The sequence below is a fragment of the Eurypyga helias genome, unplaced genomic scaffold (assembly GCF_000690775.1).
Source record: "Eurypyga helias isolate BGI_N326 unplaced genomic scaffold, ASM69077v1 scaffold24993, whole genome shotgun sequence".
NCBI lineage: Eukaryota > Metazoa > Chordata > Aves > Eurypygiformes > Eurypygidae > Eurypyga > Eurypyga helias.
The window spans coordinates 10,220-23,197 of record NW_010242202.1 but is presented as its reverse complement, the minus strand read 5'-3'; the positions used below and the strand labels follow the sequence as shown (position 1 = coordinate 23,197).

Here is a 12,978-nt window from a genome sequence, read left to right as displayed (position 1 = left end):
CCCCCGCATTGGAAATCTGTGCAGCCTCAGCCAGAAGCACAAATCCATAAAACCTTTGTGTGCAGACAATTCCCAAATTTAACTCTTTGCTCCAAACCTGTTTTCTTTCATCCAGAAGAAAATGTTTGCCTTTTTTTAACCTCAGAAGCAGCTAACCATCGACTCGCACAGAGCCCCGTGTGATCTTTGGCAAATGTAAAAGAATTCATGTCCCTTGTGCCTCTGTTGATAGTTATGGTGGACAGCACGAGTATCCTGCCTGACTTTTTGATTTGAAACTTAACAGCATTTCCAATTTGGAAGTTTCCAAGTCCCAGTACATAGGCTTTGCTTAAGCCTTTCAGGTTTTATTGTTTACTGTTACTGAAAGCCAATTCCATGACCATTTTAAATTCACATAGGTTTTCTTTGGATGACCCAGTTATGTGCTTAATCCTAATTGGGTCTGGAGCTGCTTTTTCAATTCCATTCAGAACACAAACAACAGGAAGGTCCTGTCCCATATGTAGTGGTCCTGAGTGCTACAGTAATATCCATGTTTTATTAAAAATAATAATGAAGCAGACCAGGCAAAATAACTTCACTCTTGCAGAAGAGACCAGTATGGTGAAAGTGACATCAGAGATGTGTAACCACAACAACCTAAAGGGGACAAGAAAATGCAATTACATAGGTAGGAGAAAAAACATCAGAGATGGAACAGGGAACTTGTGTACCTAAGGAAATGTTTATGAAGAATAGAGTGGCGCACAGTATTGGGAGCTGCATCAAGGTCAAAGAGAACAACAGGGGGAAAGGGCTTTTACTACCAAAAGGGAGACTATTAACTTGACAATAGAAAGCGATTCCTGTGTCATCTCAAGGGTAATTTACAGACACAGTGAAAGATACTGTTGTTTGAGCTTACTATGGAGGCACTATGAAAAGGTTTTCATTGTAAAAAGACAGTTGGCAGTAGCAGGCGTTTTACAGACGCTACAGATTCTGGCAGATTAACAGAAATACGGATGGAATAAATACTGTGGGATGCAGTACTGGCAGATGAGACCAAACTAAATGAAAAAGGCAAGGAAACTTATTTTAAGAAAGTGTAGTGATGTAATGGGCTAAGAAGATGGCAAAGAATAAGAAGAGGGGAAGAACAACTGGGGCTGTCAAGCTGAGGAAAGGCAACACATGAGTTAAGAATTTGCACCGGATGATGCCTGCGCAGCTTGGAGCAATGTATGCTTCTCTATCTCATTTTACAAAGACGGATCTAATTGTCTATTGAAATACAGAATAGCTTCCACTCAGAACAGAGTGTTGTCTTCAGCACAAGCTTGAACTGATCAGGGAACAAACAAGCTGACTTACCAGATTTTCCTGTCTAAATATTATGAGCCCAACTCATCTTGAAGTAAGCAAGCATGCTAAAAATGTTTAAACAAGAACGACATTTGGTTAATGCATCTAGGAGCAATTGTCGCTATCCAAAACACTCTTCCTCCTCTATAATATTATGTGAGCATACAGCTTTCCCAGTTTCCTTCAAAACACCATCTAGGAAGCTCTAATAGGGTCAAAATATACCCTTTTCTGGGTTTATTTCTTAACAACATAACATAAATACTTGTATTTCAGGCTTGGCTGTCATGAGTGCTTCTTTAAGAGTAAATACCACTGAGGTATTTAATTCCTCATTCCTGTCCTTTGAACTATCCAGGCTAGTATGTATGTGAAGAGAGGATAAGCTATTTGAGAGCATTAAGTCTTTGTTTTGCAGGGATTATAATGTTTTCCATGGTGTGATACGGGCATATGTGAATTCTGCAGTTCTCTGCCACTGCTTTGGATCTTGCAGAATTTTGTAACAGCAGGCCAAAGCAGGCAGCTGCCAGGTTTGCCTGAAGTGTTGTGCAAGCCCTACCAGAAAGCCTTGGCTCTAGAAGAGCAAAAACTAAAGCCCATTGGTTTTCCTTCCATATAGGGATGAATCAGCAGGCTCTTTCTCTCCAGCCAAGTGACATTTGCTTTTGCTATGCCCAGGATGCAACTAATGAGCCACCAGCAGCATTGAGTCAGCAAGAGCTGCTCTCTTAGCAGGGTCAGCAAGGAGAGTTCATCGAGGAATGTTACCAGCTTAAACAGCTTTGTAGTATATAGATGACCTGCCTCTTCCCTAAACTCAGGGTATAACAAGGACTTGTATCTGGGGAAATGGGTAATCTAAGGAGAGGAAATAGTCAGCTATGCAGCCCAGGCTCCCTTATCACACTGTGTTTTTTTCTACGTGTTAACATATACGGGAAATTTTAATTCTTAGGTAAAGGATATAGGGTAGACAGGAATTTTAAACAAACAGCAGTTCCACCCTGATCTGGGGGCCTTTTAGTGTCGCTCATCGAGCAGAAATCTGATGTTGGCACCAGTATCCGTAATGGAAATATTAATTTCCTCACGTGGGCATTAGCTTTTAGAGTGTTTTGTGCTTCTTGGGACAGTTGTCTGTGTTCAAAGTTATAGCATCCTAGCTCCTATAGCATGTGATAGTAACAGGACTGAGGGAATATAAGATTCTTTAAGATGAAACACAAATGTTTTCTGGTTTTGGTTTTGCAGGAGATCCAGCTGTGGGGAAGAGTGCTTTAGCCCAGATGTTCTGCAACGATGGGGCTCATTTTCAGAAGAACTACACACTGGTAAGCCTACAACAGGCTCATACTGCTATCCTGCATTTTTCTAAGTTGCATAAGAAAACTAAGAAGGTCTAGAACAAAGTAAAGAATATGATTTGAAGTTGAGGCATTCAGTGTGGGCTCTTACAGCATTTTCTTTCTCTTACACCCTAGATTCTGAAGAGAAACCATTTAAATCTCAGTAAGTCTTTACATTTCGTGGGTGCTGGTTTTGAAACTTAATGCAAAGTAATTTAGCTAATTTTATAATTTTTTTTTTTACCAATGTTTTCACAAGCATTTGTGGTGTTAGAGAGCTTCCCCCTTTGGGGAGTGCTCTATGAAAAAGCATTGCTGAAGGAGAAAGCTTTTAATTCCAACTATTAAATGTGCGCGTGGACAGTGCGCTTATCACTATGCAAACATGAAGATGTGCTGCATAGCCCCAAGATAATTATAATCTACAGAAACTGTTCCCAGATGAAGAGGATACAGTTTGCAGTCTTTCAGTGTGAGAATCAATGGTGATGACTAATCAGAAGCAGGATAAAAATAAAAGTAAATATAAGTAAAGTAAAAAAAGGAAAATATGACTGTGGAGAAAAAAGAACCCTAAAATATGTTTATTCATTGAAATGAAGATGGAAACCAGAAGTTAAGGATAGAAATAGAACAAACAAACAAGCTACAAAGCAGAATGAGATAAAAGGTGGAAGAGGCACAAATAACCTCAGTCCCATATGCTAGCTAATCACACGGTTGGTGCAAAACGTTCTAGGGCGTGCTTTAGAGCAGCAATGTGATAGTCAACGTAGCCCTGCAGATCTCGGCTTGTACCCTTGGTTGTATATAAGCAAATCTCTGGATGTTGTTTCTTCTCCGTCTTTTTCCCCATCAGAGCACATTTATGTGGCTTTGACATGTGGGTGGGAATATGTTACCGGAGCTATGGGGAGTTCCCAGCACTCTATGTTTGATGGGATTGTAATGATTCAGAAGAATTGCCTCAATCCAATGCATAGCTGGTATGCAGTCGGACGGGCTCTTAAAAACTCTTCTGATCCTTGTTTTCCTGATTGTTCTTGACAGACAACGGGCATAGAACTGTTGGTGAAGGCTGTATCGGTTCCAGAGACAAGTGATAGTGTGGTGAGTTTTTCTGTGACATAAATTGGGTCAGAAAGAGACATCCAGAGCTCAAACCTCACTTCAGTCTCACTCTGGTGGAAGATGCCTCTGCATGTTCAGGTGGCCATAAAGTTACATTAAGGAAATGAGGCTGATCATGTACAATTGCCGATACTCCAGGGTTGGTTTAATCTTAAAAATGTAAGTTTTACGTACTTATATCCAACATGACATCTTAAACCAAAGCTGTTGCCAGCTTTGTTAGGATTCTGTTCTGTCCTTCAGGGCACTCCAGTTTAGTTCATGTTTCTTAGAACTACAGAAGCTGGAACTTACCTGTTATTTTTCCTTAATGCCCTATACTCCCAGTAGTGAAATGTGGGCCATGTGTATAATTTTGTGTAATAGTGCAAGTTACTGTCCCACTCCACATACTCTGTTCCCAGTACGGATGGAAACCAGACTTGGGGTCTTGGAGGTAACCATTGATTGGTTATACTTGAAAAATAGCTATGTATTTTCTGGTACTATGTGAACTGGAGTATTCTCAGTGCAGGGAACTTGTCCCTTAGGGACACAACTCTGCTGTACTGAACAAAATGCAGGAGTTAAAAGTTTGAGTATTTACTTTCAAAACCTTTTTCTACACTGCAGTTTTTTCCTGGCCAGAGCCTTCTTTCTGCTTCCACTTTCAGGAATTCTTCATTTTTGACTCTGCAGGAAAAGATCTATTTTCTGAAATGCTGGAGAAACTGGTAAGTCTTATGTAACAGTCCTCTTCTTCCAAAGAAGTGCTTTTGCTTTGAAGATCTGAACTCCCCAGTCTGGCAGATGTAGCAAACTTTGTCTTTAGTGTAAATGGGAGCAATTACCTCACTTGCCAATGCATCCTGTTCTACCTCTCTAAAACTTGTAAAAGTCCTACAAGAAATACTTTCCAGAGGAGGGAAGCCAGGTAGTAATTCTGTTTTCTTACGAAAGAAATCGGTATGTTTAACTGAGAATCGCTGTATACTGCTGGTTAAAGTCACTTATTTCTTAGAAAAACATCTATTTTGCTGCTACTCCAGTGGTGGGTTTTTTTTGTGTTCTAGTGATGTGTTTGATCCAAGGGGACTCATTCTTGACCTTGAGCTTAATCTTGCCCTTGATTTTTTCCTTCATGCATTTGTGGCCTTACCTGTACAGTTTTCCGTTGTGCTATCTCATTTTGAGGCATAGGATCAATCAATTGATGTGAGTTTTCATAAGATGGCTAAGTCAACCTAGTGTTCCATTGCTCTACAAGAGACAATTTTACTTTTGCCCTTGCACTAGGTCTGGTTTGCAACGGATCCCTCTAGAAGCTGGCTCAGCTTCTCAAACTGGAAGAAAACTTCCCTACTTTTTTCTCTAGGATTAATTTTGCGCTGATTCAGCACGAAGAATCAGCTTCCCCGGGGATGAGTGTCAGAGCTGATACAAGTAAAGGAACAGGACTGTGCAGACAGGAATGGGGGAAGAGGGCAAGACCACCTCTTCCAGTGCCGGCTATCCATTTGGTCAGCTTAACTGAAATGTGAAACCTCAGCCAGGGCATAGGTTTCCTGTGTGTTAGGCTTTTTATTTTTGTCTTAGCATCTGTGTTTGCCGTATTTACAGGCTGGCTGTTGACCACATCAGTTTCATTAGAGCTGACAATGTTCCTTTCTTGCTGTGCAGTGGGAGCAACCCAACGTCCTGTGCCTTGTGTGTGATGTCACTAATGAGCAATCTTTCAACAACTGTGCCAAGTGGCTGGAGAAGCTGAGGGCTCAAGCAGTTGGACTGCACATCCCAGGTAAGAAATGGGTGAGATTCATGTTATTTGCTCCCCTCTTGTATGACAGCAGTTGTTCGTGTTGAGATGTGACATAGAGCATTTGTTTTAATCCAGGGGCAGGCCTGGCTTCCTCCAACTCATTTGCTTTTTTAACAGAGCAAATAAGGCATAAATATGTTTCCTTTGTGGAACCATTTCTAGGTAGTTGTAGACTGTTCTCCACACCTCCAACTTTTCCAGTTACTTCTACGAATGTTCCAGCGTGTATTGCAAACAAATCAGCATTTATGGATTGTTCTTTTTGCTTTGTTTCATGTCTTTTCATTCTGTAGGTGTCTTAGTGGGGAATAAAACAGACCTGGTTGGTCGTCGAGTTGTGGGGCAGAAACAGGCACAGGAGTGGGCTGAGAAACATGGCCTGGAATACTGTGAGATGTCAGTGGTGAGTGTCTGCTCCTCCCACTATCTGTGGAAGTGGGTGTTCGTAAAGCTACTTCCTCTTTCAGGTAAAGCAAGATAATTGGGGATTCTCTTCTGCTTGTTTGGCATCTAACTCACCCTTGGTTTTAATCTGTCTTTTGTGAAGCAGTTAGAACAGAAATAGTCAAATGCTTATTCCGTCTGTCATTCATGGCTTTCTTATTTCTTTACAGAAGGAGATGAAAAATGTTGAGGCCCCTTTCCACATCCTGGCAAAGTCATTCCACCAACTGTACAAAGAGAAAGTGGAAACGTTTCACTCACTAGCTTGAGGGCTGTGACTGAGATGACATATTTATCCTCTAAGCTTCTTCTAGTGCCCAGAATCCTGGAGGATGGAATACAGAGAGAAGAAAAAAAGATGAGCTATTTGCTTTTTCATGGTCATCTTCTGGTAATTCAAAATAAACCAGAAAAAAGCAAGTGGAAAGACACTCTTCTGAAGTTGCTACCTCAGCATTCCTTTCATGTCCTCTGACTTGGTTCTCTGCTCGCTGAAAGTCTGCTAGGTTGGAGGTGGGAGTAAAAGGGGGGAGCAGGATGGAAATTGCCAGCTCTTTGCTTTGATACTGTCTTGTCTCTTGTCTGAACAGACTTCCTGCTGCTACAAGCAAGGATTTAGAGGTTTGGAGAAGGGAAGCTGACAGGATGTTTTTCAAATTAATCAACTCAGCCTTGATACCTGTGTTGCAGTGTGGGACTGATTTGGCCCTGATGCTTGAAAAGCATTTTCAGGAGGAGGCCTGTGCCCTAAAATCAACACATGGAGACTGAGATGTATGGTGACCGAGCTGGATTTAGGTGCGTTTCTAAGAGTGCCCACAGTTTGAGGCCTATTTTACCAGTGTTACCAGTTGTAGGGCTGATATGCTGATGACTACTGATACGTGTTTCTGACTTCTAGAATCTGGTTCTTTTCTTCAACGTGGCTCACTTTCACTGCTGCTAGGAGCCGCCTGGCAGCTGTAGGGCTGTCGCTTGGTAACGCAGTGCCCTCTGCTGGTCCCAGGTCACAAGACTCCTCAGAAAGCTACTACCTCTCTCAGCAAACAGGACTTCCTACAGACACATCCAAGCTGGCTCATCTGCAAAATGGGGTCAGATAGCAAGAATATCTCATTTATTCTAAGGACGAGACCAAAATCTTAATCAATCATCTTTCCTCCTTCATGCAGTTGTCATCTTAAGTGGTTTGTGTCCTTTTTCTTTTTGTCAGTTGAACCTGGCAATGCTGTGTTCTCATTAGGTGCAGTTCTCAAGCCCTCACTAGCATCACAGATCTCTTTGTTGTTAGATTTCCCCTGCTTGTCCTTGAATTTCGGATTAAAGACCACGATTGAGATGTCGCTAGTGGAAACAGGACTCGGGAAATGAAAGACAACTTGGCTGGGGTTACTCTGACTCAGCCAGGTCTGGCTGGAAGTTTTGTGTCAGGGAGGGTAAGAGCATAGTGAGAACCGCTCGTTTCTGCGGGGTACTGATGTTGCATGTGTGATAGTCTGCTCGCTAATGCCCTGTGTGGAAGCATCCATGGTAAGGTACTGTCTTGTAACTGAGCCTAACACCGAGGAGTTCAGAGCTGTACCTTTCCTTCTTCCAGATTACGGTAGCACTTCTTGGGCAAGGGAAGCTGAATTTTGTAGAGAGTAAACACTGAGTGATTTTTCAGGCAGGCTTTTCAGGAATCTGTGTTTCAAGACTTTTATATGTGCATTTTATAACCATTTTTATGCCCAATGCTAGGAAAAGTACATTGGATTGAACATAAGAAATACGGCTGCAGATGTTGTAGCTGAGTTTATGAAGCACTTCAAGAATCTGGAGGAGCAGCTGGGCTCATTTCACTGGCAACACTGTGTTGATGCTGGGAATTAGCTAGGGAGCATGAATACCAGTTAAAGGGGTTGAGCAGGAGCTCAGCCCACAAGAAAAGAAAACGGATAGGTTCTTTTGCTAGAAGCCACCTCAAAAAATGACAGAACCAGCTGGGAGAGCTCTTGTTTCCTCCAAAGAAGGAGGGACTCCTCCATGGGTAACTAGAAAACTCGCTCTTTTTTGATTTGGATTAGCGATACTGACATTTTTATCTTACGTGGGTTGTCTTGTCCGTCCTGGGGGGTGTCTGTTGACTTACATGGGTTGAGTAGAGTCTTGCCTGCAGGTGCTAGTACCTCTGACTGTTAAGAATAAAAGTTATTTTGGATGCTGTGCTGATCTAGTGAAAGAACTAAAGAAGATTTGTTTTGATTTGGCAGCTCATTTCCCCCTGGTTCTATTGATGATGTGATTACAACACGAGACAGATATTTTTTCTTATTGGAAAGAGCATGCCAGGTGTGTATGCCACCTGTGACGTGGCATACAGCGGGATGAACGCCTTGGGAATGGGTGATAAAGTGAATCCTCTGCAGTCTTGAACCGGGGAGTTCAATCTCTCTGCACCAGGAGGACCTCCCATAACTTGGAATAAACAGTCTAAGTGCACCAGTAGGATGAAGATTGGTGAATGCTGTTTTATTAAATGAATGCAAAAGCTGGAGGATCTCATTAAGAGAATGCTTGCAGTGGTGATTTGTGATTTATAGGGAAGCTGCGTTTGAGAGGTTAGTGAAGAAAAATGCATCCCATGCAGGGAAAGATATATTGCCTGAGAGAGGAAATGTATGATCTAATTAGCTAGCAGTAGGGATTCACCCACTGCCCCTTTCCCTCTTTCCACAGGCCATGACTAGAATGGAAAAGAGGTGGTGTCTAACGCATGTCGCCCAACTTGCTTTTCACGGGACTATGTAAAGCACTAATGTAGACACGATTTCATGTCCTTCCAAATGGTATGTTTGGCAGTAACCCTCTCTGTCTTTCCAAATGCATTTTAAAAGCATATGTTGTCCTTCCTGGCTAATGTGCTATGGAATACCAGTGTGAGGCAGGTGATGCTTGTTGCTGTTTTCCTAGCTTATTTGTGACCTTGGTTGTAGAGGCTAGTCGTGAAGAGTGAGTAGAGAACATGGGAGCCAGATACGAGAAGGCTGTGGAAAACAGTTTTGTGTCTGTGTGAAGGAGTTTGGGGTAGTGAGTAGGTGAGCTGGGCAAGCAGGATGAGTACGAGTCTGCAGCTGTTACTCAGTTTCTCTTACTCTGTTCAGTAACTGTTGTGGTCACATTTGTAGGGTGTTTGCTGTTTATAGCCTCAGTATCCCTCTGAATTGGCGACACCGCGGAGAGTAGTGGGAGGACGGCAGAAAGCCTGCCTGCTGACCAGGAAGCTCGTTGTCCTCTTGCAGCTCCCCTGCTTTGCCCAGCTGTGCAGCACTGTGGGTGCTTGGCATGGGTGGTTACAACCCAGAAGAGACCCAGCTCAGTCAGAACTGAAATTTCAAAAGAAGGGGAGGAAACAAACAGGCCTTTAACCATTTTTAAGAGATCCATAGTCCTTCTTTGTCCTGCGTGCTTGTTTGATTAGACAAAAAAATATTCTTTCCTCCTTGGAGTCCCTCCTTCTTACCTTTCCTGTGGTCCTCATGGTTCTGCTGTGCAGAATCCCCATTATGCTTCTGCCCTGCTTTACTTAGCTTGACACATCACCAGCTGATTTTTTTTTTTTTATCCTTCTAATTTCTGCATTATCTATTCCCAAGGCTGCAAGACATTTCTTCTTAGAGAGATTAATAGACAAAAGAAAACAAAAGTGCAATTTTTAGTCAAATTGTCTTGGAAGAAAGAACCTTAAGAAGCTGACTGACATTCTGAAATTTTACTGGAAATTAATGTGTGTAAAGTTGTCATATTAAAGATGCTTTAATCGTTTTGTTTTGTCTTGCCAGACATATTCTACTGCGGAGTGAAACACAGGATATAAAGTTCCAGAAAGATCAGGTTTTTATTGTGGGAGTTAATAGGAATTTCAAAGCTGATCATACTGTGATAAGATCTCTTCGGTCTTAACAATGGAGCGGTCACTGCTGTTCATAAGAAAGCATTAAATATACTGGAATGGGGCTGTCAGAACAGTTTCTTCTAAAGATTTGTTCATTTTAGAGACTTAAAACTTAAGAAAGGATATCTTTCAGAAAACTGATCTGATAAATGACACCATTTGGACCAGGGTTATTTCTGATATAGCTACAGTGACTTAGAGGGCTGGATTTAGTCTTTTATGCCAATTGACTTCCTAGGTAAGCTTCATTTCTTTACCCGCTATACATCTTGGACCGATCTGACCTGATAGCAAAAGACACATGATGTTGTTGAAAATGAAATACTGCCTTGGGGCAGAAGGATAAACTGTGTGGCCTCCTGAGGTCCTCCCAGCAATACTTTCTATAATTCTATTAGATTAAGTGGGGAAGGAAGTAGCGGGGAAAGCACAAAACAGGCTAAGTCGTAAAGTAGCAATTAAAGTGGGAGCTGGGCTGGGCTACAGCAGAAAACATACAATCTATCCCAATTAAGAGCTGTATCTCAAGAGAAGCCAGGAGCCTGACGCAGGTGCTGACAGCAGGGAAAACACTGCGTTTCTGTTCTGTAGGCAGCAACTGCTTTCTGCCGGTGCTTACACAGATCCATGGGGGTCCATACCCCGCTCAAGACTCTGCTCTGCTTTTAATAATTACTGTATCTACGACCTGCTGCCTGCAGTTGTCGTTTCATCTGCCTGTATAAAGCCAGCAGTCTGATGGCAAATTGCCTGCTAGTAGCAGGAAGACATTCCTACTCTTGACACCATCCATGGTGGGATCCCTCTCTCCCCACTCATTCTCGGTTCTTTTCCTGTCTTATACCCACTTCTTGGTGGAGAATATCCACCTCTGCTGGTTCTTAGCAAGTGATTTTTCCATCTTGCAGGTGGTATTCCATAGAAGCTGGGACTAAGGGACTTCCAGGACCTTCTGCAGCAGAGGTGGAGTCTGAGCAGGAGCTCTCAAGGGCCATGTTGGTCCCCACAATGTCTCTCTTAGCCTAAGGGCACATCATCTCTCTGCTTCTTGCATCCTATTTCCTCCTCCTGCTGTCATCTTGCCTTGGGAACAGTGTCTTCTGTGCCAGTTGCCCTTGGCTCTGTTGACCCGGAACAACAATGCTTGGGGGAGGGAGAGAGAAGAGAGCTACTCATTCTCTAGTCTTTCCAGGGCTCTTTAGGTGTTGTGACTCCCTGTTGAAATCACCTGAGAGACGGGAATGTTGCTCAGTCTAGAGTGTAATTTCCTGGCAGGAGACCCCAGCCGAGTCCTGGCAGCCTCGTCTTGGCTCTTCAGTGCTTGCCGCAGTGTAACTTTCACAGACACTGGCTGTTCTCCTTCTGACTTGGAGTTTTGGTTTGTTGTTGTTTGATTTTGTTGTTTGGGGTTTTTTTCACTCCTTGGGGGGTCGTTCTCTCATTCTTCTGTCACAGCTTCACATATTTCCTCCCCTAAAGCTGTCTGTCAAGAGAAGCCTGGAATTGCTCTCTCTCCTGGTCTCTGAGATCAAGTCCAAATCTGGCAATGTTTAAAAGGGAAATGTGACAGACCCTACATGCCAAGCTGGGGTCAGGGATGGGGTCAGTTTGATGAGTTTCCCTCCAGCCAGATACGCATCAGTTGGAGAAATGTGGAGCCTGAAATCTTTCTGCACAAGTACTGGAAAAATACACGATACGAGGACTCTGAGTTAGGGACTTTGAGCAGAGTAAGTACGAGGTACGTAGGCAGGACTGATCCGCTGCTGTGTCCCAAACAGGGGACATGCAGGAGCAGTAGGGGAATAGGAATATGTAGGAAAGGATGGGGTTTATATCCCTTCTTGAAGACCCTAGAGGATTTGCTGAGGCAGAGTGGGAGGCTGGGAAGACCTAAGGCTTTTCCTGGCTTGTAGAATGATGTATGGAAATAAAGTGGGAGGAAAAGTAATTTTTGCATGAGCTGTGGAGGGAAAATGAGGATACAGGGTAGAGCTGGATGACACCAGGTGGGAGGGCAGGTGGTAAGAGTAAATAACGGAGCAGAGATTTTTAGGGCCACGGTCGGTTTGGGGTATTCAGAGCCATGGTGATTAAGGCAATTGGTAACCATCAGTTCAGGTTCAGGATGCAGGACCTCCCTTAGGACGAGGCTGGGTGAGTTAAGAGTCTGTGTGACAGGGATGATGCTGGGATTTGGTAGGGCAGTAGTGAGAATCCAGAATGGTGAGCCTAGAAGGAGTGTGGGGAGGGAAGGACAGCAAACTGTGCTGCTGTGAGGAGCAGTGGCTGGAGAGAGCATATCCAGGGGAGACCAGAAAAAATAGGGTGGGTGAACTAAGGACGCTGTCAGACTAAAAGGGTGGAAGAGTGTGAAGAGAGGTTGGAGATTCAGAGTACATTTCCTCCGAGGGGATTTCTAAGCAAAGGGAAACAGAGACCCACAACTGTTACCCACACATCTTTGTGTCATTTAAAACGCAAATTAGTTCCAGCTCTAGCTCTGTTTTCTTTTGCCAGAATGTGGGGTGATCTGTTTGCTTCAACCCTTCTTTCTTTGGGTGGGGCAAGGGAACAACACCCAAACTTAGGCCTGATTGTGCTGCAGCATCCTGAATACATTATGGTCATCCATTCAGGGAATGGGAAGAGAACCTGCAGCTCACCTGACCAAGCAGAAGTGCCCACTACAACTCGAGCATTGATATCTCACAGCAAAAACTTCACGATCAGGTCTTACAGTGGAAGACCTCCCGAAATATCAATATTTAACCTCAAAAAAGCAGAAAGTATGCCATGTGCGTGAGGTCAGTATAAAGCAGAGAAATCACTCTGCTCATGAATAAAATTACCTTCAATAAAAAATGCCTTCAGCTCTGCATGGGAGGAATCTCTTCTCCGTATTGCTTTCCCCTCTCTGCTTTTGCTGGTTTACCTTGATTCCTGTGAAGTGGCGCTTTCTCTCAGTCTAACAG

General features: G+C 43.3%; 1 protein-coding gene across 1 annotated transcript; it reads left to right on the top strand.

Moving 5' to 3' along the window:
- The first annotated feature begins 2,601 nt into the window (after positions 1 to 2,601).
- On the top strand, positions 2,602 to 6,500 carry IFT27 (intraflagellar transport 27). The gene is made up of 6 exons (XM_010149017.1): positions 2,602 to 2,681; positions 3,747 to 3,806; positions 4,481 to 4,540; positions 5,487 to 5,604; positions 5,919 to 6,028; positions 6,240 to 6,500. The coding sequence occupies exons 1-6, from the start codon at positions 2,637 to 2,639 to the stop codon at positions 6,336 to 6,338; spliced, it is 492 nt and encodes a 163-aa protein (XP_010147319.1). The 5' UTR covers positions 2,602 to 2,636; the 3' UTR covers positions 6,339 to 6,500.
- The last annotated feature ends 6,478 nt before the right edge of the window (positions 6,501 to 12,978 follow it).

Coding starts and splice junctions, on each gene's coding strand:
- IFT27 (XM_010149017.1), top strand. CDS start 2,637: ATGTTCTGCAACGATGGGGCTCATTTTCAGAAGAACTACACACTG. Junction 3,807..4,480: donor CAGAGACAAGTGATAGTGTG/GTGAGTTTTTCT, acceptor TTCCACTTTCAG/GAATTCTTCATTTTTGACTC. Junction 5,605..5,918: donor AGTTGGACTGCACATCCCAG/GTAAGAAATGGG, acceptor TTCATTCTGTAG/GTGTCTTAGTGGGGAATAAA.